Source organism: Vipera berus (assembly GCF_964194415.1).
Source record: "Vipera berus genome assembly, chromosome: 2".
Taxonomy (NCBI): Eukaryota; Metazoa; Chordata; class Lepidosauria; order Squamata; family Viperidae; genus Vipera; species Vipera berus.
Window position 1 is genome coordinate 119,277,506 of NC_138203.1, and position 23,256 is coordinate 119,300,761.

At 42.9% G+C, this 23,256-nt stretch overlaps 1 protein-coding gene across 1 annotated transcript; it reads left to right on the forward strand.

Moving 5' to 3' along the window:
• The first annotated feature begins 10,703 nt into the window (after positions 1-10,703).
• LOC308662292 (nuclear factor interleukin-3-regulated protein-like) lies at positions 10,704-22,719 on the forward strand. Its single transcript, XM_081317922.1, has 2 exons — positions 10,704-10,864; positions 20,363-22,719. The coding sequence occupies exon 2, from the start codon at positions 20,845-20,847 to the stop codon at positions 22,180-22,182; it is 1,338 nt and encodes a 445-aa protein (XP_081174048.1). The 5' UTR covers positions 10,704-10,864; positions 20,363-20,844; the 3' UTR covers positions 22,183-22,719.
• The last annotated feature ends 537 nt before the right edge of the window (positions 22,720-23,256 follow it).

Sequence of the window (23,256 nt, forward strand, 5' to 3'; positions counted from 1 at the left end):
TTTTGTGGTCATCTAGATTTTTGTAGCCCAGATCTGGCGGTCCTATGTATAGTATAACTGAGGCTGTGGAGAAGAGACCCATAGCTCTGGACAGATCCTCTGCCTGAGGGTGGTGGTGGTGGTGGTCAAAGGCAAAATTAAGCCAAGGGCCCCATGACATTAGTCAAAAGTGATTCTCCATCCTTGCTGCTTTATCATGTTAAATCTGTGATGTAAATCTATGTGTTTTCCCATATGTCCCCGCCCTTAAATTAATCCTCTTTTTTCTTATGGCGGTTATGTTTGTCAACCCTTTACACTTGACACACTTTCTTTAGCAATTAAAATGTTACGTGAAATATTGGTGGATAATTTGCCCAGGACGAAATAAACAATGGAGAAAGGGAAGAGAAACTGGTTCCTTTACCAGTTCAGGTATTATATATATTTCAGAGGGGGTGAGTTACTATAAAAGTCTTTTATAACCTCCTTAAGAGATAACTCTAAGAAGACTATTATAATATGACTGAAGAGGTAGGATTATTTTATCTTCAGTTTTACTAAAAACCAGAAAGTACCGGTAGATTGCTCCTGAACAGTAGATAAGGCCAACAGGTCTCCAGAGTAGGCTGGGGAGCCGTGTGTGTGTGTGTGTGTTGATCAGCAAAGGGACATTGGAGACTGCTAAAATGGGGAATACCCACCATGGTGCAGGATGGTGTGAGATGCAGCCAAGGGTGCTCACCCAGAGGTGGGACTGGATGAGGCCACACAGCAGAAGGCTGGTCAAGAGTGTGTTTTTCCAATGCAAATCTTCCACACTACTGGTGTTCATTTAGTCTCAAATCTTCGTGTGGAAGGATGAAGCCCATTTGGCTAGAAAATAGCAATCTGCTCTTGTAAAAATCCATGGGAAAACGGAATAAAAATCTTACAGAAATAATTTTACCCAAGTAGTTAGTAAGCACAAAGTTGGCTGCTATTTTTGCTCTTCCACCCAATGATTACCATGATTCACCAGCATGGCAAGTTCTGCCTCAGTTTCCTCCATAGTTAGTTGGGCTGAGACAGCAGATTCTGAAGAGTATAAATGGCCAATTGTATCCATTAAGTTATTTTACTGCTCTTGGGGGGGATCTTTTAGATATTCTGAGCCCCAACACCAAGGTATGTTCTCTTTTAGCAAATATTCTGTTCTGCAGAGTCCAAGAATTTTCCTTGAATAGTGGATTTAAGAATTTCTTGATAGATGGCAAGTTTGTGGACACATTGCCTGGGGTACATTTTGATTTATTTGTCTACACTCTAGCCCAACGATATTTTCAGGAGTCTTTTCTTAAACTGATGATTTGTTTATTTAAAAACCTAATACACAAAGTGCATACACTTAGTCATATGCATGGTAACTGGGAAATCATATATGTAAGTCTCCATATACGCAGTGAGTGCCATTCACCCAAATGCCATACATCATATGAGTGGGAGTTCATCATCAGTCAGTTATAGTTATAACATTGTTGGATGAGAAGCAAAATGTTTTCAAAGAAAAAACAACAACCAGTTGCCTTTTAGAAAAAGCATGACCTGAATGACAGAATCTCCACAGACATAAACTGAATAGGATTTTGTCATTTACTCTGCTCTCCATTATGATCTTTGCCTGCAGCCCAGAACATTTCTGCAAAGGACTCATGAGGTGTCTTGAAAATGCAATTTTTATTTTTTTGTTTTCAATTCACAAAAAGTTTCTTGAAAATGCAGTTCTGCATTGTAACATTCATAAATACTTTCGTTTCCCATCTGCATGTTTGTACTATATGGGTAGTCCACAAATTAAGACAAAATTTCCATTGCTAAGCAAGAAAGTTGTTAAGTGAGTTGTGCCCCATTTTACGACATTTTTGCTACAGTTGTTAAGCGAATCACTGCAGTTAAGTGACTCATGCAGTTGTTAAACGAATGTGACTTCCCCCATTGACTTTGCTTGTTGGAAGCCAGCTGGGAATGTTCTAAATGGTCATCACATGACCCCGTGATATTGCAGCTGTCATAAAAGCCTGACAGTTGCCAAGTACCCAAATGTTGATCACATAACCACGAGGCTGCAATGGTTATAAGTGTGAAAAAACTGCCATAGGTCACTTTTCAATGCCATTGTAACTTTGAACAGTCACTACATGGATCGTTGTAAGTTGAGGACTACCTGTACACATTGATAAATATGTTATCCCACCTCTAAATAGTATGACTTACTGTCAAAACCTGAATTCCAACCACTGCAGATGAAATGCATACAATACCCCCCCCCACACACACACACACATTGTGAAAAATATGACCATTATGTGCACATCACATATTCCACGTAGCTCTGGCCTCACTATCTGGCCCACAGTTACCATGGTACAAATACTGTGTTGAAACTGAAATGGTGGCGAGAAGGCGGAGAAGTCAGAATGCAGTGAGATTTGGAGCACTGATGTGCTTGCCTGAAAGTCTCGTCTTCCCTACAATAAATGAGTAACAATTGTGGGAAGCGTTGGGCCATCCTTTACGATCAGGATACGGGGTACGGTGGCAGAAAATGGGACAATAACTGCCCCCCCCCGTTTCAGATCATATTCAAGGATACACCACTGCCAAATCACTACTTTATAAAGTATTAAATGATCTGAGTGAGAATGTATTTACACTTCAGGATTTTTTAAAGAGTCACCATGTGGCCTGAGCTTATTTCTTCGTGCAAATTAAGGCAGAGGAAGCAGACCAAGTTCTTGCAATTCCCCAGCTTCATTCTCTTATATATATATATATATATATATATATATATATATATATATATATATATATATATATATATATATATATATATATATATATATATATATATATATATATATATATATATATATATATATATATATATATATATATATATATATATATATATACACCGGTATATATATATATATATATATATACCGGTATATATATATATATATATATATATATATACCGGTATATATATATATATATATATATATATATATATATATATATATATATATATATATATATATATATATATATATATATATATATATATATATATATATATATATATATATATATATATATATATATATATATATATATATATATATATATATATATATATATATACCGGTATATATATATATATATATATACCGGTATATATATATATATATATATATATATATATATATATATATATATATATATATATATATATATATATATATATATATATATATATATATATATATATATATATATATATATATATATATATATATATATATATATATATATATATATATATATATATATATATATATATATATATATATATATATATATATATATATATATATATATATATATATATATATATATATATATATATATATATATATATATATATACCGGTATATATATATATATATATATACCGGTATATATATATATATATATATATATACCGGTATATATATATATATATATATATATATATATATATATATATATATATATATATATATATATATATATATATATATATATATATATATATATATATATATATATATATATATATATATATATACCGGTATATATATATATATATATATATATAATTTTATTCTTTACATTTGTTGTTGTTGTTAGCTGCGAAGTCGTGTCCGACCCATCGCGACCCTATGGACAACATTCCTCCAGGCCTTCCTGTCCTCTACCATCTTCTGGAGTCCATTTAAGCTCACGCCTACTGCTTCAGTGACTCCATCCAGCCACCTCATTCTCTGTCGTCCCCTTCTTCTATTGCCCTCGATCTTTCCCAGCATTAGGCTCTTCTCCAGTGAGTCCTTCCTTCTCATTAGGTGGCCAAAGTATTTGAGTTTTAGCTTCAGGATCTGGCCTTCTAAAGAGCAGTCAGGATTGATCTCCTCTAGGACTGACCGGTTTGATCGCCTTGCAGTCCAAGGGACTCGCAGGAGTCTTCTCCAGCACCATAGTTCAAAGGCCTCAATTCTTTGGCGCTCAGCCTTTCTTATGGTCCAACTTTCACTGCCATACATTGCAACTGGGAAGACCATAGCCTTGACTATATGCACTTTTGTTGACAGGGTGATGTCTCTGCTTTTTAGTGTGCTGTCTAGATTTGCCATGGCTTTCCTCCCCAGGAGCAAGCGTCTTTTAATTTCTTGGCTACAGTCCCCATCTGCAGTGATCTTGGAGCCCAGGAAAATAAAATCTGTCACTACTTCCATTTCTTCCCCATCTATTTGCCAGGAATTGAGAGGGCCAGATGCCATGATCTTGGTTTTCTTAATGTTAAGTTTCAACCCAAGTTTTGCACTCTCCTTCTTCACCTGCAACAAGAGGCTCTTTAGTTCTTCTTCACTTTCTGCCATTAGAGTGGTATCATCTGCGTATCTTAGGTTGTTGATATTTCTTCCGGCAATCTTAATTCCAACTTTTGATTCATCTAGCCCTGCCTTTCTCATGATGTGCTCTGCATATAAGTTAAATAGGCAGGGCGACAGTATACAGCCTTGCCGGACTCCTTTCCCAATTTTGAACCAATCAGTGGTTCCGTGTCCAGTTCTCACTGTTGCTTCTTGACCCGCATATAGGTTTCTCAAGAGACAAATAAGATGGTCTGGTACTCCCATCTCTTTAAGAACTTGCCACAGTTTGTTATGATCCACACAATCAAAGGCTTTAGCATAGTCAATGAAGCAGAAGTAGATGTTTTTCTGGAACTCCCTAGCTTTCTCCATGATCCAGCGTATGTTGGCAATTTGATCTCTAGTTCCTCTGCCTCTTCGAAATCCTGCCTGTACTTCTGGTAGTTCTCGATCCACATACTGCTGAAGTCTAGCTTGTAGGATTTTAAGCATGACTTTACTAGCATGAGAAATGAGTGCAATGGTGCGATAGTTTGAACATTCTTTGGCACTGCCTTTCTTTGGAATTGGAATGTAAACTGATCTTTTCCAATCCTGTGGCCACTGTTGAGTTTTCCAAATTTGCTGGCAAATTGAGTGTAGCACTTTTACTGCACTGTCTTTTAAGATTTTGAATAGCTCAGCTGGAATACTGTCACCTCCACTAGCTTTGTTGTTGCTCAGCTTTTCTAAGGCCCACTTCACTTCACATTCTAGGATGTCTGGCTCGAGGTCAGTGACCACCTCATTGTGATTATCAGGGACGTTAAGCTCATTCTTGTATAGTTCTTCTGTGTAATTTTGCCACCTCTTCTTAATCTCTTCTGCCTCTGTTAGGTCCCTGCCATTTTGGTCCTTTATCATGCCCATTTTTGCATTAAACGTTCCCTTCATCTCTCCAATTTTCTTGAAAAGATCTCTGGTCCTCCCTATTCTATTGTTTTCTTCTATTTCTTTGCATTGTTCATTTAAGAAGGCATTCTTATCTCTTCTAGCTATTCTCTGGAATTCTGCATTCAATTGGGCATATCTATGTTTTTCTCCCTTGCCTTTCGCTTCCCTCCTTTCCTCAGCTATTTGCAAAGCTTCCTCAGACAGCCATTTTGCTTTCTTGCATTTCTTTTTCTTTGGGATGGTTTTGGTTGCTACCTGTTGTACAATGTCACGAACCTCTGTCCATAGTTCTTCAGGCACTCTGTCTATCAGATCTAATTCCTTAAATCTATTTGTCACCTCTACTGTATATTCAACAGGGATATGATTTAATTCATACCTGACTGGCCTAGCGCTTTTCCCTACTTTCTTTAATTTAAGCCTAAACTTTGCAACAAGAAGCTCATGGTCTGAGCCACAGTCAGCTCCTGGTCTTGTTTTTACTGACTGTATAGAGCTTCTCCATCTTTGGCTGCAGAGCATATAGTCAATCTGATTTCTGTGTTGACCGTCTGGTGATGTCCATGTGTAGAGCCGTCTCTTGGGTTGTTGGAAAAGAGTGTTTGCTATGACCATCGTATTCTCTTGACAAAATTCTATCAGCCTGTGCCCTGCTTCATTTTGTACTCCAAGGCCAAACTTGCCTGTTATTCCAGTTATCTTTTGGCTTCCTACTTTAGCATTCCAATCCCCCATGATGATAAGGACATCATTTTTTGGTGTTAGTTCTATAAGGTGCTGTAGGGCTTCGTAGAACCGGTCAATTTCATCCTCTTCAGCACCGGTGGTTGGGGCATAGACTTGGACTACTGTGATATTGAATGGTTTGCCTTGGATTCGAACTGAGATCATTCTGTCATTTTGAGGATTGTATCCCAGTATTGCTTTTCCTATTTTTTTATTGACTATGAAGGCTACTCCATTTCTTCTGAGGGATTCTTGCCCGCAGTAGTATACCTGATGGTCATCTGAATTAAATTCACCCATTCCTGTCCATTTTAGTTCGCTGATACCTAAGATGTCAATGTTTAGTCTTGTCATCTCTTGTTTGACCACGTCCAGCTTTCCTTGATTCATGGATCTTACATTCCAGGTTCCTATGGAGAAAAAATCTTTACAGCATCGGACTTTCCTTTCACCACCAGACATATCCACAGCTGAGCGTCCTTTCGGCTTTGGCCCAGTCGCTTCATTCTTTCTGGCGCTACTAGTACTAGCCCTCTGCTCTTCCCCAGTAGCATATTGGACGCCTTCCGACCTGAGGGGCTCATCTTCCAGCATCATATCGTTTTGCCTTTTGGTACTGTCCATAGGGTTTTCATGGCAAAGATACTGGAGTGGGTTGCCATTTCCTTCTCCAGTGGATCACGTTTTGTCAGAACTCTCGGCTATGACCTGTCCGTCTTGGGTGGCCCTGCACGGCATAGCTCATAGCTTCATTGAATTACGCAAGCCCCTTCGCCACGACAAGGCAGTAATCCATGAAGGGGATTCTTTACATACATATGTTAATTTTCCAAACGACGTGTGAACTGAGTTTATAATTCATTAATACATATACAAATCTCAATCTTTGGTTCTTTTTTCCAACCATTTATAAAATAAATTCCAGCTTTCATAATATTCTGTTTCTTCTTTGTCTTTTAGTCTCATAGTTAGTCTGTCCATCTCTGCACATTCCAATGTCTTCTTTATTAGCTCTTCTTCTGATGGCACCTGTTCATTTTTCCAGCACCCCAGCTTCATTCTCATGTTGTCTCACCTAAGGTATTGTAGGGATGCCCCGGCTCATGAGCAGAGCCTTGCCTGACTTTAGCCTCTTCCTTTTTCTCTGCATGCCTCAATATTCAGCCCAAAAAAGCACAGAAAATGTTCTCCAAACGTCTCCTGCAGAACTGGACTTCTGGGGCTCAGAAACATTTTACTGCTCACTCGCAAACCTGGGGGAGAAGTTGATCCACTCAGGGGATTGTTCCTAATTGCCATTTTTTACTTTTCTCCCAAGAGGGCCATCAGCTCCATCAGCTCCCAATTACATGCCTGGAAAGCACGGGTAAAATAATGCCCTTAACAAACAGGAAGTTTCAGGGGCAGGAGAGAGGAAGCTGCCAATCTACCACAACTCTGTTGTCAAGGGAAACCTTTGTTCCTCCTCCTTAATGACCATTCTAAAGGCCTCCCAAGTTGGGAGTAGTACCTTTTTACTGATCACAAAGTTTTGCTAATTGACTTATCTATTTATTTATTAAATTTTAATGCCGCCTATCTCACCTATAAGGTGACCATGAGCAGTTTATGTTATAATATTGATCTATGTGCTGTTTTCATTTTTAATACAGTAGTAATAATTCTGTTTATTCTTAGGTTATCTTACAGCTTTACATAAATTAAACAGTTTTGGAAGGATAATTTATATGGAAATGTATTTTTTAAAAATATCAGAGAAGACGGGTTTTATTTATTTAGATTTTTAAAAATCCTACCTTTATTATTTTTATAAATAACCCAAGGCACCACACATACCCATTACTCCTTCCTCCAGTACAACCTTGTGACATGAGCTGAACTTAGAGATAGTGACTGTCCTAAAGTCACCCAGCCAGCTTACATGACCTAAGGTGGCACTAGTTCACAATCTCCTGGTTTCTAGACTGGTATCCAAACCACTAGACCTAAAAGTATAGAGTTTTATAACAAGAACAACAAATGTTCTTAATATGCTCTATTAAAACAATTAGATATGGCTACATACTATGTCCTATGAACCACAAACTCTGCTCAGTTCAAATAATTTCTAGTATTCCCATTAATGAGCAATCTCATTTTTCATCAAACTGTATCTATCAGAATGGTATATAGAGTCCACCTTCTCTTAAGCTCTTAGAGCCAAGAGAGACAAATATTATGTTCCCTGTATGGGCTTTTGCATTATTTTCTCTCTCTCTCTTTCGTTCTCTCTCTCTCTCTGGGGGATGATTTTTCTATTGTTACACAGTGTATACCTGGTAACATCAAATTGTAGGCACACAGTTTGTATCTGTGCATGTTTGCATCTATAATTAAATGTACCTTTGCCAGCACGCAAGTTATCACAGCCTCTTCATGTTTGGGCATGTCTGCAAGTCTAAATGTTTATTTTTCAGGATAGAGGGAACGGGGGTTCTGAAATTGTGCATAGGACCTAGAGGAAGCATAAGGCTTCTGTAGCAGACAGACTTGGAAGCATTTTCCACCCACCAGCTAAGATTAAAACTCACACGTAACTCCCCAAAGCTGTAGAGGAAGGAAGAGAACATATGGGTGTTTCTGTCAAATCACCTCCTTTGCCTCTAGCTCTCCAACAAAGCACACAATCGTCTATTCCAGTGTTTCTAAATTTTGGTAGTTTGAAGATGTGTGGACTTCCATTCCCAGAATTCTTCATCCAGCATGGCTGGCTAGGGAATTCTGGAAGTTGAAGTCCACACATCTTCCAGCTATCAAGGTTAAGAAACACAGCTCTATTCTTTTTCCTGTTATACCAAGGCGGAGGCTAATTGTAGTTGACACACGTGTACAGTGCTGTGCCCATTTGAGTAGGGTCAAAGGTCATGGAAATTCAGAGACCCACTTCCAAAACAAGGAAGAGAGAAAGTGCTCAAGTTAAGTGTTTTTCTTAAGTTACTTAATGCAATGTCTGTCTTCCCTTTCCAGAACTTCTTACAAAAACGATTTGGATCCCTTGTCTTGGCTACCACAGCCTTTTTCCAAAACAGGTGTGAATAGACTCAATAAATCAATCAGAATAGAGGTGGAAGGGACTTTGGAGGTTTTCTACTCCAAACCCTATACCAGGGGTAGGCAACCTCGGCTCTTTTATGACTCATGGCCGAGGTTGCCTACCCCTGCCCTATACCATTTCAGATAGGGGGCTGTCCAATCTTTTCTTTAAAAACCTCCAGTGATGAAGCACCCACAACTTCTGAGGGGAAGCTGTTCCACTGATTAATTGTCCTCACTGTTAAGAGGTTTCTCCTTAACTCCAGGTTGATTCTCTCCTTGATTAGTTTCCATCCATTATTTCTTGTCTTCGCCTTCTGTTGCTTTGGAAAATAAGTTGACCCCGTTCTTTGTGGCAGCCTCTCAAATACTGGAATACTGCTATCATGTCACCCCAATCTTTTCTTTTCTCTTGGACATTCCCAAGTCCGGCAACCGTTCTCCATATGTTTTTTCTCACTCTCTCCAGGCCCTTAAATCATCTTAGTTGCTCTTGTTTGCACTTTTCCCCAAAGTCTCAACATCTTTTTTTGTAATGTGGTGACCAAAACTGGATGCAGTATTCTAGGTGTGGTCTTACTAAGGCTTTACAAAACGCTACTAATAACTTCCTATGCAATGCCTCAGCTTCTGTGTTTCAACATTAACACTAAACACTGTAAGCTACGATTGTAAAAAGTAGAAGAAAAGGCCCAGAGGGTTTTTCCCAGCCATTGGGGTATTGGCATTCAGGTTCAGCTCAGCGCTTTTCCTGCCTGCCCTGCGCTCCCTTGCTTCTTTACTATAACTGGTAGGAAACCTTGCCTTGCTTTGGACCGGAGATCTCGCTTTAAAGCTATTGTTCCGGCGTAAGTGGCGAGTCCGGCCTTCAGCTTCAGCACATGCTGCCCAGGCGAGCCTCGGCACCACCGAGCCCCTGAAGGCCCGGCCGGCCGGCCGGGCAGGGAGTCTTTTCCTACAAACAAGCCAGCGCTCTTGCTACACGTCAGCAGGTCGGGTCAGAAGCCGTAGGGCAGGGGTCTTCAAACTTGGCCCTTTTATGACTTGTGGACTTCAACTCCCAGAATTCCTCAGCCAGCTTGGACTTCAACTCCCAGAATTCCTCAGCCAGCAAAGCTGGCTGAGGAATTCTGGGAGTTGAAGTCCACAAGTCATAAAAGGGCCAAGTTTGAAGACCCCTGCCGTAGGGGTAACTCGGAAACTCCTTGGAACAGGAGCCCGGCGAGCAGCGCAGCGGTAGCTCGGAGAAGGCGCGGACGCGCTTCTTTTCAGCGCAGCTTTGGGAGCAAAGCAAAGCGGCCGCCCGCCGCTTCCAGGGCTGAAGGCGAGCGGGCGAGGAAAAGAGGGAGCGGCTGGCTGGCTCCGTCTCTTCCCCAGCAGCAGCAGCAGCAGCCGCCGCGACAGCGCCTCCCGCGTGGCTCTTCGCTCGCTCCTCTGGCTCCGGCCCAGCCCCTCTAGTTCGCCCGCTCGTCCGCCTCGCCTCTCCCCGCTCCTCCCCTCCATTTGTTTTGTGTGGCGACTTCGGGAGCGTGACGGAGGCGCTTAGAAGCGCTTATGCAACCGGCTGACCTACTAACACACATTCGCCTGGGGAAAGAAGTAGGGCGGCGGCGGCGGCGGCGGCAGCGGCAAAGCTCGCGAAAGGCGCGCGGCGACTCCTTCCTGCCGCTGGAGAGGCGGCCGAGGGGCGCCTGGAAGAGGTGATTTCACGCGAACGCCTGGCGGCGGCTCCTCTCCCCCCCCGCCCTTCCCCCACCTGCAGCCCCCTGGCCTGGCCTGGGGGGGGGTTTCTCCCGGGAGAGGCCGGTTCGTTTCTGGCGCGCTGGAGTTGTCGGCGGGCGCGGGCGTGCTTTGTTTGCGGGCAAGGTACATGGCGGGCAGCGGGCGTGCGGCGCTGTTCCTCCGCTGGGCTCCTGGCGCCTCCCTTCAAGCCCCGTTCAGACGAGCTCTTGCCTGCGCCCGGCCGAGCAGCGGGAAGTTCTGCGCAGCAGATCCGCGCTTGGAAAAGGACGGCGGTGCTGCGCGGTGGAGGGGCCGCGCTTCGACCTTTCTGGGTGGGTGGGTGGTGCAGATCCCCCTCCTCGTCTCTTGTTGCACAGAACGACACAAACACTCCGGCTCTTCCCCTCCCTTCTTGACTGACCTACATTTTTTTTAGGACGGGGCGAGCGGGCGTCGTGGTATTTATTGTGCGAGGCAGCCAAGCTGAGGAGATTCGGGAACTCGGGAGGTTTCGAGACGCTCCGTCTTGGCTTGCTCAGAAGAGCGAATGGCAACAGGGACGTGTGGCTTGGCTTGCCTTGCCTTGGGAGAGCGATCCGAATACCCCCGGGGCTCAGGGTCTTCATGACAAGAGACCCTTAAATCTGTTGTCGGCCTTGGGATTTGCAGCCTCGGCGTGCCAGGTTGTCTCTGAGGAAGTGCAGAGACCCTCTGCCAAATTATTAAGGACGCACACCTATTTAGCTTAGCAAGAGATGGGACTGGAGATGCAGAAAGAGGGCCAGGAAGGGTTTCTTCCCTTTCTTCTCTAAATGAAATTCTCCACCTGACCACAGGAAAGTAAATAAGGAACAGGAAGTTTGTAATCCAGTGACTGGTTGGCCCAGGAAGGTTTCATCCCTCCTTCCATAATGCTTGTAGCTGTGCAAGTAAACAAAACCTTTTAGCCTCTGCAGGGCTGGGCGAGGGAGAGAAGGTCCAGTGGCCTCCCTGTGAGCAACTGGCCACTTTCTGGTGGGCATCTGGTTCCTTCTGATTAGGAGGGTTTTTGCAGATAAGTGAAGTAAGTGGAATTTGTTAAATGATGTTAAAATGCACAGTGAGGAGGATTGCTTAATATAGCTTGCTTATTATTTGGTTAGGAAATCCTGATTCTGCTTTTCAGATGATAAAAATGAAAGCAAGTAAAACAAAGGACTATCAACTATTCTACTTGGAGTACATTGCTTATATTTTTCAATTTTTTTTAAAAAAAAAATCCCAAATCCATCAGTGTAGGAAAAAGTACACTTGGTCTTTCACGTAAACCTCCTTTTATTCATCCTGATCTTTTCCAGATATGCTACTGCAACGCCACTGGTTTAATTAAACTTATGCCCAGTCTTTCCTCCATTTTTATTTTTACAACAATAGCCCTGAGAGGTAGGCTCAGCTAAGAATCAGTGATTAGCTCAAAGTCACTCAATTGAACTTTCATAGCCTAGTTCTAGTACAACATTTTAGTCACCCACTAGGTCTTCTGTGGTCCTGTTCTCTGTTCTGTTCTGAGAGCTGAGACCCTTGTAATCCAATATAATTGGAGATAGGGTGCCATATGGGCTGGTTTTAAAGACAGAAAAATAACATTGTTTCTCTACTTAATTAGTAGCAGAATTAAAGATTACTACTAATGTGCCACATTTCTTCCTTTTTAAAGAGACAAAAGAATATTTCTATGTAGTTTTATGTTTTGTATAACACATCATGTTTCTAAATTTAAAATGCCCTTTTAAAACATACCTTTACCATGTAGTCTGAAGAAACATGTTATGTTACTCAGAAATATTTAAAACTAACCAATTTTGGATGAATAGAATCACTAAGCAAATCAACCCCCCCCCTTCCCCAAATTTAAACATGATAGCTGGGCTTGGAACAAGGCTTAACTAATGTTCTGGATTCATGCAATACAGTGAGTAACAAAATAATTAAATGTCTTCATATAGATTAGTGCCCAGTGTGTTGTGAGTGTAAATGATGGCATGTCTGAGAGGATGCTGCAGTGACATAGCCACTTCAGGCCAGGGAAGCAAATCAGTAAAAGCCTTTGCATTATAACATCATTGCAGATACGTTCTCATTTGGGTGTCATCACCATCCACTGTAAGCACTGCTGCCTGCAGACTCATCTGCACTACTTTTTTTCAAGCTGCTGAGGGCAGTTTTCACAGCACCTGCTCCATCCCACTACCAATTTCATCTTTGCCAGAGTCTGGATATGTAGTTTTGGAGGACCTGGCTGTATTCTCTATGCCAGTGTTTTTCAACCACTGTTCCGCGGCACACTAGTGTGCCGCGAGATGTTGCCTGGTGTGCCGTGGGAAAAATTGAAAAGTAATTATAAAATACTTTCTTTGTGTTTATTTGATTCCTATTCAAGAGAATTACTTTATATATAGTCAATATAGGCACAGAGTTAAATTTTTTAACATTTTCTAATGGTGGAGTGCCTCGTGATTTTTTTCATGAAACAAGTGTGCCTTTGCCCAAAAAAGTTTGAAAAACACTGCTCTATGCTCTATGTACAATCAGGATTTGAACCCAGGACTTCCCAGCCTATGCCCACATAGTCAGCTCTCTTGATCATGGTTCCTGGGTGAAGTGGAATGGAAGGGCTTGCCGAAGAGGTGGAGCTGGTAAGAAGCATCCACGTGGCTGAATGGCACCTGTGATGCTGCTGTTGGAGGCTAAGAATAGAGCAGAAGAGGCTGACTTTCTGTACTTAATAGGTGTTTTGTCCACCTACTTTCCATGCAGACACAAGAATCAGGCAAATGTTTAGCTATCAAACCTCTAGGTGAAAAATTCTTCTTTTGCCCATCTTTAGCCTCCATTCTCTTTCATTGGCTGTCTTCCCCCCCAAAAAAAAGGAGAAAAGAGATTTTGCCTCCTCCTTTTTGTTCCTTTCCCCATCCCATGCACTAAGCACCGATGCCTCAGTTGTTCTATAGAGCCAAGCAAATGCCATTTCAAGGCATTTCAGTAGCTGTGCAAAACTTGTAACCGGCTTCACGAGATCCCATAAAAAGTTCTTAAGGAAATCTGTAAATGAACCCAGGGGAACATTTGTATTTTCTCTATTCCTCCTTTTATTCAGAATACAAGATAATCTATGTAGAGTTCCCTCATTTTATTTTACCCCACTACAAACATCAGAGGCTGGGCTGAGAGAGAGTGACCCTAACCCAGATCACTAGGTGAGTTTCCAAGGCTGAGGATGGTTCTCTAGAGACCAATACCTTCACCACTACACCCACTGCCTGATGCACATTTCACTCATGGTCTGTGTAAGGCTACACACTAATGCTTAGCACAGAATGATTGAGCAATTTTTGCTTTAGAAACTCTGCCTGCTCCAAGACACTTAGCTCAGCTGGCCACATTTTTGCAAACAGAAAAACAAAGGTCTGAGTTGTAGACATGCAGTGAGAGGGGGGTAGCTGAAAAGACAGTTGTGAAATCTGAATTCTAGAAGCTTGTTTGGCACAAGATAGCAAGTTGGGTTATTCATATGGATGATTTTTTTTTTAAAAAAAACACTCTTCTACTTATATGTGTTTAACATCAGCTTGAGTTCCAGCCGTAGCAAGCAACAAGAGTTCACTCCATGTATGCAAAACTCTGCCTGATGATTTTGTGCAGAGCAAACTGTTTTTAAAAGGCAAAAGAATGTGAGCCAAGCTATTTTTCCTCTTAATTAGTTGGCAAGCTTGTCTACGCTTTTATTTTTAAACAACAGCTGAAGAAGTAGAAAATAAGCAAGGAAAGTCTTCTGAAGTGGTTCATCTCCATTTCAGAAAGGTTTCCCTGTTCGTGACTGGGTATCAGGATGCTGTTGGAAGCATGTACAGGTAGTCCTCAACTTAACAACGATAATTGGGACCAGAACTTCCATTGCTAAGCAGTGCAGTCATTAAGTGAGTCATCGTGTGACTGCACCTGATCTTATATTTTTACTGTGGTCATTAAGCAAATCCAGCTTCCCTCATTCACTTCGTTAGTCAGAAGCCAACTGGAAGGCTGCAAATGGTGGTTATATGATCCTGGGCTGCTGCGGTTGTTGTAAATATGTGCTGGTTGCCAAGTGCCCAAATTGTGATCACATGATAGCAGGGACATTGCAATGATCGTAAGTGCGAGAACCAGCCGTAAGTCACTTTTTTCCTGCACTGTCATAACTTTGAAAAGTTGCAAAACAAATGGTTGTAAGTTGAGGACTACCCATAAACTGAAGTCTGAAAAATATTGCAGCTCAATTCACTTGGGTGTCATCAGCATTATCAAAGCTATGTAGAGCCTGGTCTTAAGAGGACCATTACTAAGGTGTGTACTTAAATGGAGAATGGAAAAAACGTCACAGTCATAATGGGAGTGGCTGGTATGCAGAATGAAAAGTGTTACCAAATTTTGAAAAGGCTAACTCTGGGCCATCCGTTGTCATACTTCATGTGCTCAGGCTTTTCTGGAAAGTTGGGCAGGGCCGCTGTCAAAAAGAGGCTCAAGAATGAGGGAATTTGACATTGGGATGTGAAATGTATTTCATGAATATTGCAGGCAGGAGGGGAGGGAGAGAGGGAGAGGTTTCATGACCTGTAGGGTAACTGCTGCATGCAAAGCTCTGCTGGGCTGACTAGATTTCCCTAGGGTAGCACTAAGCCCTGAAACGTTTCAAAAGAAAAAAAGAAGAGAAGTTCAGTTGCCATGACTTAACTTCCAGACAAGATGGATTTAGCATTTGTTAAATTTTACATAGCTGACTATAACCCCTTTGGAGACCCTTCCCATTTAAAAAAGATAAACGAACACCACCCATATGTTTGACACCAGGGCATTAAAGTTACGATTCCCAGTCACTAAATGGGAAAAACACAACTTTAGGTCCAAACAAAATGACTTAGCTACGATGATTAGGGTCAGTTGAAACACAGAGGCCCAAGCTGTAACAACAACTTCTTTGGGGCTATTAGATCTGGGTTGCAAAAATCTAGACAATCTCGAGGTGGCAGAAATGAAATAGAGAAAACTTTAATTCTTGCTGATATCTAGTTGTCATCCAGACTCTTTAGATATATCATATTCAATCTCTGCCTAGAATTGCTATCCTTTGAGTAACTTGACCTTTACCAGCAAGTTATACACTTGCTGTATTTCTGGTTCCTTTCTCGTTGGCATCTTGATATTTCTGCTTAAATTTTACCTTGGTTAGTCCTGAAACAACCAGTGGCTTTTTCCATTCCCCGTAGGACCATTGGAAACCCTTTGCTCAACACAGAGTCTCCTATTGCTCCCTAAAAAGTTTCTGCTTTTTTCTTGATTGAGACTTGGGACAGATTATTCTAATGGCAAACATTCAACTGGGCCAGGGGTAGGCAACCTCGGCTCTTTTATGACTCATGGACTTCAACTCCCAGAATTCCTGAGTCAGCTATGCTGACTCAGGAATTCTGGGAGTTGAAGTCCATGAGTCATAAAAGAGCCGAGGTTGCCTACCCCTGAACTGGGCCATCCTTTCATCACAGCATTATAACCTGCAGCTGCTAGTCAGAAGGTTCCTTGTCCCCCCCCCCTTAGAGTAGATGTGGAAAGCAAAGGGGAGGAGGCAGCTGAACGGTGCTGGCTCAGCTCCAGACCTTACAGGAACAGAACATTCTTGCTTGGAAAGTGGAGACACGATCTGCAACAGTTATTACATCACGAAGCAGTTGTGTGGGAAGCCCTGCCAGGAGGGAACCTAGAAAAGGGAGTGATATTTTGGAAGGTGCAAGTCAAGGGAAGGAATCTGCAGAGCAAAGCAACCCTCCGGGAGGAAGTGTTGGCTTACCTTCCGGAGGGAATTTTGGATTAACTGAGTACGCTGAAATCCATTCCAAACATACCAATAGGAATAGTAGTCCTGCCATCCCAGAATTTTGCAGAGAAACTGGCTATAAAATTGGTTCTGGATAGCCTGTTGTGGCCGGGGAGTGGGACAATAAAGAGACAGTGAAGTTGACTGTGGGTATATGGACATTTTCTTTCTATAGATTTGAGGAATCTTAGGAGGGCGTGGTGGTGTGTGAATACCATCCACAGATAATACACCATGAAGCTAATAACGTGGAATTTGGATTGGGTCGTAATAAATCTGCTAATTTCTGAAGCACCAAAGGTATTTTTCCCTGCAGAGCTTCCTTCTGGAAGTTACTTGTAATAATGAGGATGGCATCACTTGACCAAGTTGAAGATCTAACTCTGTGTGGGTAGCCCATTAGCCAAAGCACTGATTAGTGTTACACTAGTTGTTCAGGAAGGAAAATGCCTTCTGTTTGCCTTGCTTCGGGGCCTTGAAAAGAGAGCTCTTCCTAGTGTAACCTTAGCTGTTATTGTTGGCCAAAGAAATAGCATTATAGGGGCAAGTTTAAAAGTTCAGCTCTGACTTCCTGTGATGGTCTCAGGTTCTGTTCAAGAAAGATGTCCAGAGGCTTCCTCTACACCAGCACTCATTAATCCCAGAAGCTTTAATAGCCCTTTCTACAAATATGGTGACACGACTTCATTTTTCCTTTAAGATTTTGTCTCGGATTATTGGGTCTTGTAATTCAGAATTCAAGAAACTCATTCCTAGAGGAATGTAAACTTATTCCATTATGGCTGCATTCTCGTAACACACTCAACTAAATCTGTCTGTTCGCATATCCCGCTGTGCCCAAACAAATAGATCATGTTATAGTTTACCATGGCAGTCTGGGTCTGTAATAAACATTGGATTCCTACAGCATGTTGAATCACAAACAACCTTGTCCCGTGTTAACTGGTCTAAGGTATTGTATAAACCTAACATGCATGTTATTTTGGATGTATGCCAGGCTAGTTGCTTTCATAATCAGTCCTTCTGTCCTGTGTGCTTTTCTGCTTACAGTCAGATTTGATTTTCAGAACTTCATTGCACTCCTCACTCATATCACTTTCCTTTGTTCTGAACAACTTCAGTCCATTCGGCTTTTATTACAGGAAAGCCCCAAGCAGAACTTGATTTTTAAAGTGAAAACATTCAAAGGTTATATTGTTCTCTTGAATTTGAAAGCCTGTTTGTGACACTTTTGTGAATGCAAAGCATTTGGCATCCTCAGATGCACTCTTTGTCTTTTGCTTTGCTTTTGATTATTGCTTTTATGTAACTGTACAACCGTACAGTTGTACAACTACGTCGAATTGGTAAGATCCAGACTGACCTCTTTTGAATGCTATCAGACCTACTGCCCCAAGGGGGTGACGCAGACTGAGAAGTAGGTCAGCTTCCTTTACCTGCCTGAGCTTGCAGGATCCTGGTTGTATACACCCAATCCAGCTTAGTAGTAGTTCCATGTGTCCTCTAAGACACGAGGCCGGGCCCTGTAGGCAGATCTAGGTGTGGGATTTGGGCTTAGCTAGAAAACTCTTTCTCATTCTGGGTCAAGGCAAGAAAATAATACGTGGACCTAGAGGGAGGATATTGTCACTTTGAGATCGAGGGCCCAGGACGATCGCATCGAGGAAAATTAGGCAGGCCGGGAATCTAGTGCACCCCAGCACAAAATGATAGCAGTCGCAACCTTCCGATTTAGCACCAGGTGATGGATTTGGGAGGAGAGATCAAATAAAAGGTAAAGTAAAAAAAAAGGCTCAGAAATGCCCCCCCCCCAATGCTGATCATCTTTTTCTTGTAAAGAATAGAATGATTGTGATAAGAACAGAATCCTCCTTGCTCATATATATAGGCCAAATTTCCTCTGTCTAGTTGGAGGCTAGTCTACTTTAGTATTTTTAAACAGACTACATTGTTTACTATGGCAGTAGTAGGACCTGCTGTGTAAAATGTAAGATTTCTTTTTGGAATACTTAGAATGAGCCTTGTGTCTTTCTGATGCTTTCTTTTGCTCATGGAAAATGTTTTGTAGGGCAGGGGAGCAAGGAGAGAGGAAATATCTTATAGAAGAAATGTCCAGGTTTGAAAAAAGAAATGCGTCGTCCATTTTTCTTTCTGTGGTTTGGTGTATGCATTTTAATTTCACCCAGATTATTAAAAGTGGCAAATGCATATTTTTTTAATAGAAAAACTCATAAAATATTGACACTTGCTCTGTAGAAATCTGTATAGAAGGGTGTTCATGGCTTTCTCTATAGAAATCCTGGCACCATCCAAGATACTGCGTGCTGAATCTGGTTGGAAATTGGTGCAAGGCTGATCGTGGAGCAGACTAGTAGTTATCAAGAGAGCTCTGTGGCTGGGGCCCCAGTTCTTAGCAGTATTTTCTCCTATTGGTCTCCAATATTGCCTTCTCAGCCTCCCTGCTGCTATTATTTCTTTGTAAAAAAAACAATTTGTAGGCCAGTAGGTTGTTGGCGCTGTGCCGCTCTCTCTTTTCTGGAACTGTTGTGCAATCCATAATCATCAGACCTGTTTTGACTGCCTAGCTTGATAAATATTCAGTGTTTACTGACCTATATTCCTGCTGCCTGTGCCTGGTGCGTGTAGATCACATGCGAGAAGAAAAGGGGGGGGGCTTGCCATCATTGTGGGGAGCGTGCGTGCCACTTGGTACACATGGCCTTGGCTTCCTGGGAAGGAGAGCTTCAGCATTCCTATCTATGTGTCATGGTGGAAGGAAGGTTGGGGTGGCGTTCTTTGTGCAACCAGTCTGGCTCGCTGGCCTATCACTCAGCAGTCAAAAGGGGGCTGGAAGATTCCCTGCCTTGGATCTCTCGGCTTCAAGGTTAAAAATCCCATTCCAGATCCACTGCTTGTAATCTCCCTCTACTCTCCCTCCCTTCCTTCCCATGTTATGAGAAATGGGGGGTGGTTGTCTGTGTCTCTGTGTGTGTGTGTGTGTGTGTGTGATGGGGAGAGTACATTGGTGAATGAAATGGAACTAAGTGGCACGTTTTAGGTGTATCAGTGTGGCATTGTCCCTACAGGCATGTTTGTATGCAGACATCTGAGAGGGAAAGAGGGTTTTGAAAGAGGAGAGTCGGATCGTAATACAGTGCATCACTGTATCTGAGAGACCTCTAAAAAAGGTCAAATGGGACTCCTTTGTCTTTCTTGGGGGTATGCCAATTAGAAAAGTAGTTTTCCTCTTGTACGTTTGGCAGAGATTGCAGTGTGGGTGCAGCATCTCTGGGGTGTGGCATGCTTTGGGTCTGGGGCGGGGACAAGGTGGGGCATATATTTTGATTGCCAAGCAGAAATTACAACTGAATGCAGTTCTGCTTCGGGGGACTGGGCTCACCCTTCTCCCCCCAGTAGAGGCAACCTTGCATTTCTTTCTGAGGGGAGCTGGAATGTGGGGTGTGGTCCATACAAACTAAGGGCCATGGTGATGCTGTCTGAACCTGCTGGATTATGTAAACAGAGCCTGAGGTGTGTGACAGCACTAGGCAGAAATGTAACACCCTCTTTTTGTATCCTTCCTCCCTAGGCGTTTCTGCTGCCTTCTGGGCCTGACCCAGCAGTTGCTGTTGATTCTCTTCCCTTCCCACTGTGCCTGCTGTCCAGCCACATCCCGGCTCCTGTTGTATGTAGCACTTTGGCAGCAAAGCCACTCCGGCTTTACTGAGCTGAAGATTGAGGACAGTAAAATCCTTCCAAGGAATCTGGAAACAGCCTCTTTTCGGCAGGGATTTGGAATATGGTCTCCTTGTATTGGACAATTCATTTTCCATTGGTGGGAGCCCAGATCCCATCTGTCTGTAGCAACTGGAGGACGGCTCAAGGCCATATTGGATGTAGCTTCCCCGGCAATACAGCTTGGTAACAGTTTGGTGTGCACAGCTGGGAAGAGGTATCCTGTGGAACAGCAGGAACAGCCACCGCCACAGTTCTGAGGAAGGGAAATACTCCAGCAATAGACAAAGTACATCTGGACATTTTGCCCCCCTTCCCTCCCTTCCTCCCCACCCCATGATGGAGAGTCTCAACTCCCCCACATTATGTGTGTCTGGGAACTTTCCCGAGTTCCATCAAAACGGCATTATTCAGCGAACCCGAACCCTGAAGAGCAAGCCGAATGCCAACTGTAGGCGAAAGAGAGAGTTCATCTCCGATGAGAAGAAGGATGCCAGCTACTGGGAGAAGCGTCGGAAGAACAATGAGGCTGCTAAGCGCTCCCGGGAGAAACGGCGCTTCAATGACCTGGTTTTGGAGAATAGGGTGCTGGCACTCAACGAGGAGAATGTGCGGCTGAAAACAGAGCTTCTGCAGCTGAAGCTGCGTTTTGGCCTCATCAGCACGACAGCCTTCATGGAAAAGAGCCAGCAGCTGAGTACTGCCAGTGCTAACACCCCAGCAATCTTATATGGTGTTGGTAACAGCAGTTTGTATCCCAGTCCCCTGTCCCGAGCCCCCCACTCAGAGGATTCGTCTGAAACTGAGCAGTCAAGCCGGGACAGTGTAAGTGTATCGGTAGCCAAGTATTCTCCCCGGGACTCTCTCTCTGACCTGTCTGATGGCTCATCTCGGGACAGCCCTCTCCCCCAGACGCTTGAGGAAGCCCAGGCCATCCATCGTGTCTATGGGGATGCTCCCTTGCAGCCTTACCCAGAGCCCAAGGGTTCAGTTCCCCGCAGTGTGATCCTCTTCAGTGCCAATGGCTTTACTGCAGTGGCCCCTCCGCAACCCTTGCTTCCTGAAGAAGCAGAGCCGGCAGAAGGCTGTGGGAACCAGAGTCCCAAAAGCCACTGCAGGGGGCGTGATCCCCACTGCCCACAGGGGGAGCTCCAGACGCACTCAGGGTATTGCTCAAAGCCCCAGAGCTGTAATGCTTCTGCCGGTTATCTGGAGGGGGAGTACATAAAGAAGGTTGAAGAGCCTAGATCCCCCTTTGAGGGCTACACAAGTGAGGAAAGTGAAGAGCCCCCTTGGGGATGTTCCTCTGCTCCCTTCCCTGTGCCGCTGGACACCCACCCTGACGTGAAGACCGCAGCTCTCCCACACAAGCTTAGGCTCAAGTGCAGAGCGCACAGCAGTGGAGTTCATGAACCGTTCCCCGGATCTAGCACTGCTCCAGCTGGCTGCTGCCAGGGAGCTTCGGCGGCCTCAGATTGGGACAGTGACCGACATGAGGAGATGTCAGCCCTGGTGCGGCAAGCCTTGTTTCTGAACGAGCCTCCTGCCTCCAGTGGCAACTTGGAAAGACTTCTGTGTCATGGCTCAGGGCTGCCCTCAGATCACTCAGTCCAAAAGGACCATGTCAACAGGTGGGAGGATGCTTGTCATGATGATGGCCCCAGACCAACTTGAAGAAGACCTAGGTGTGGATAAAGATTTGGAAAGTAAGAAGAAGAAAATGAACTGAGCGTTGATACAAGAAAGGGATTTTACATGGCCAAATGAGCATTGGAGAAGGCGGTCATGGCTGACCTGGACCTACTGGCTTAAGAATCTGGGGGGGAATAGGAATCTTGAGAGAGCAAAGGAGGATAAGGAGGTTGAACATGGGGGATAGGGTGGGGCTGCCTCAGAAAAAGACTTTGGAATGACTAAGGTATAGTGGGTGATGGGACTCCTGCTCTCCAGAATTCAGTGTGTAGATGGGATGTGTTTTGCTGGGTGGAATGCCTAATGGTATTCTAACAATTCTGGCATTGTGATCGATAAGAGAGCACCCAAAAGTTGGCGTCTAATCCATTCTGCACTGATGTTAAGGTTCTTGGATACCCACAATAGGGATGCCTAAATGGATTGTCAGTGACTGTATTTTCTTTGTCAGAAATTGCTTGGCCAAACCAAGCATTGTGTGTTTTTAATTACTAAAATAAACCTACAGAAAAATGTTGAGAAATGCTTAGAGTTGCTGACTGACTTGGGAGTGGAGGAAGATTGGCACTGAACACAGAGGTGGGTAATTGTCTCTTTTAAGGGCAAACATTGCCCTTTCCATCGAAGAGCTTCACAAGGAGGAATAAAACCACATAACGTATATAAAATAGCCAGTGAATTAATAAAATAACAATTATTTGGAATGATATTCCTAGAAATTATATGTATGATCAGGATCAGGCCACAAATTATTCTTCATAAATGAATGAAAATTTTAACGGGTTTGAAACCAACGAAGAAGGGCCTAGCAATGTGCTGTTTTCACTGAGCTGCTGGAAAAATTTGGTTTCACCTCAGCCAGAAAATGGCATCTGAAGAGGTCAGGGTGCAAGGAAGGTTATGTAGAGTTAAGAAGGTCAAGCTTTAGTATCAAATTGATAGCTAATGTAATTCTTTCAACACCAGTATAATGTGTTTCTTGCATCTTGTGCCAGTAAATAGGAGTAGCATTTATTTATTTGAGTTCAGGATTCCAAGTCTTCCTTCTAGTTGTAA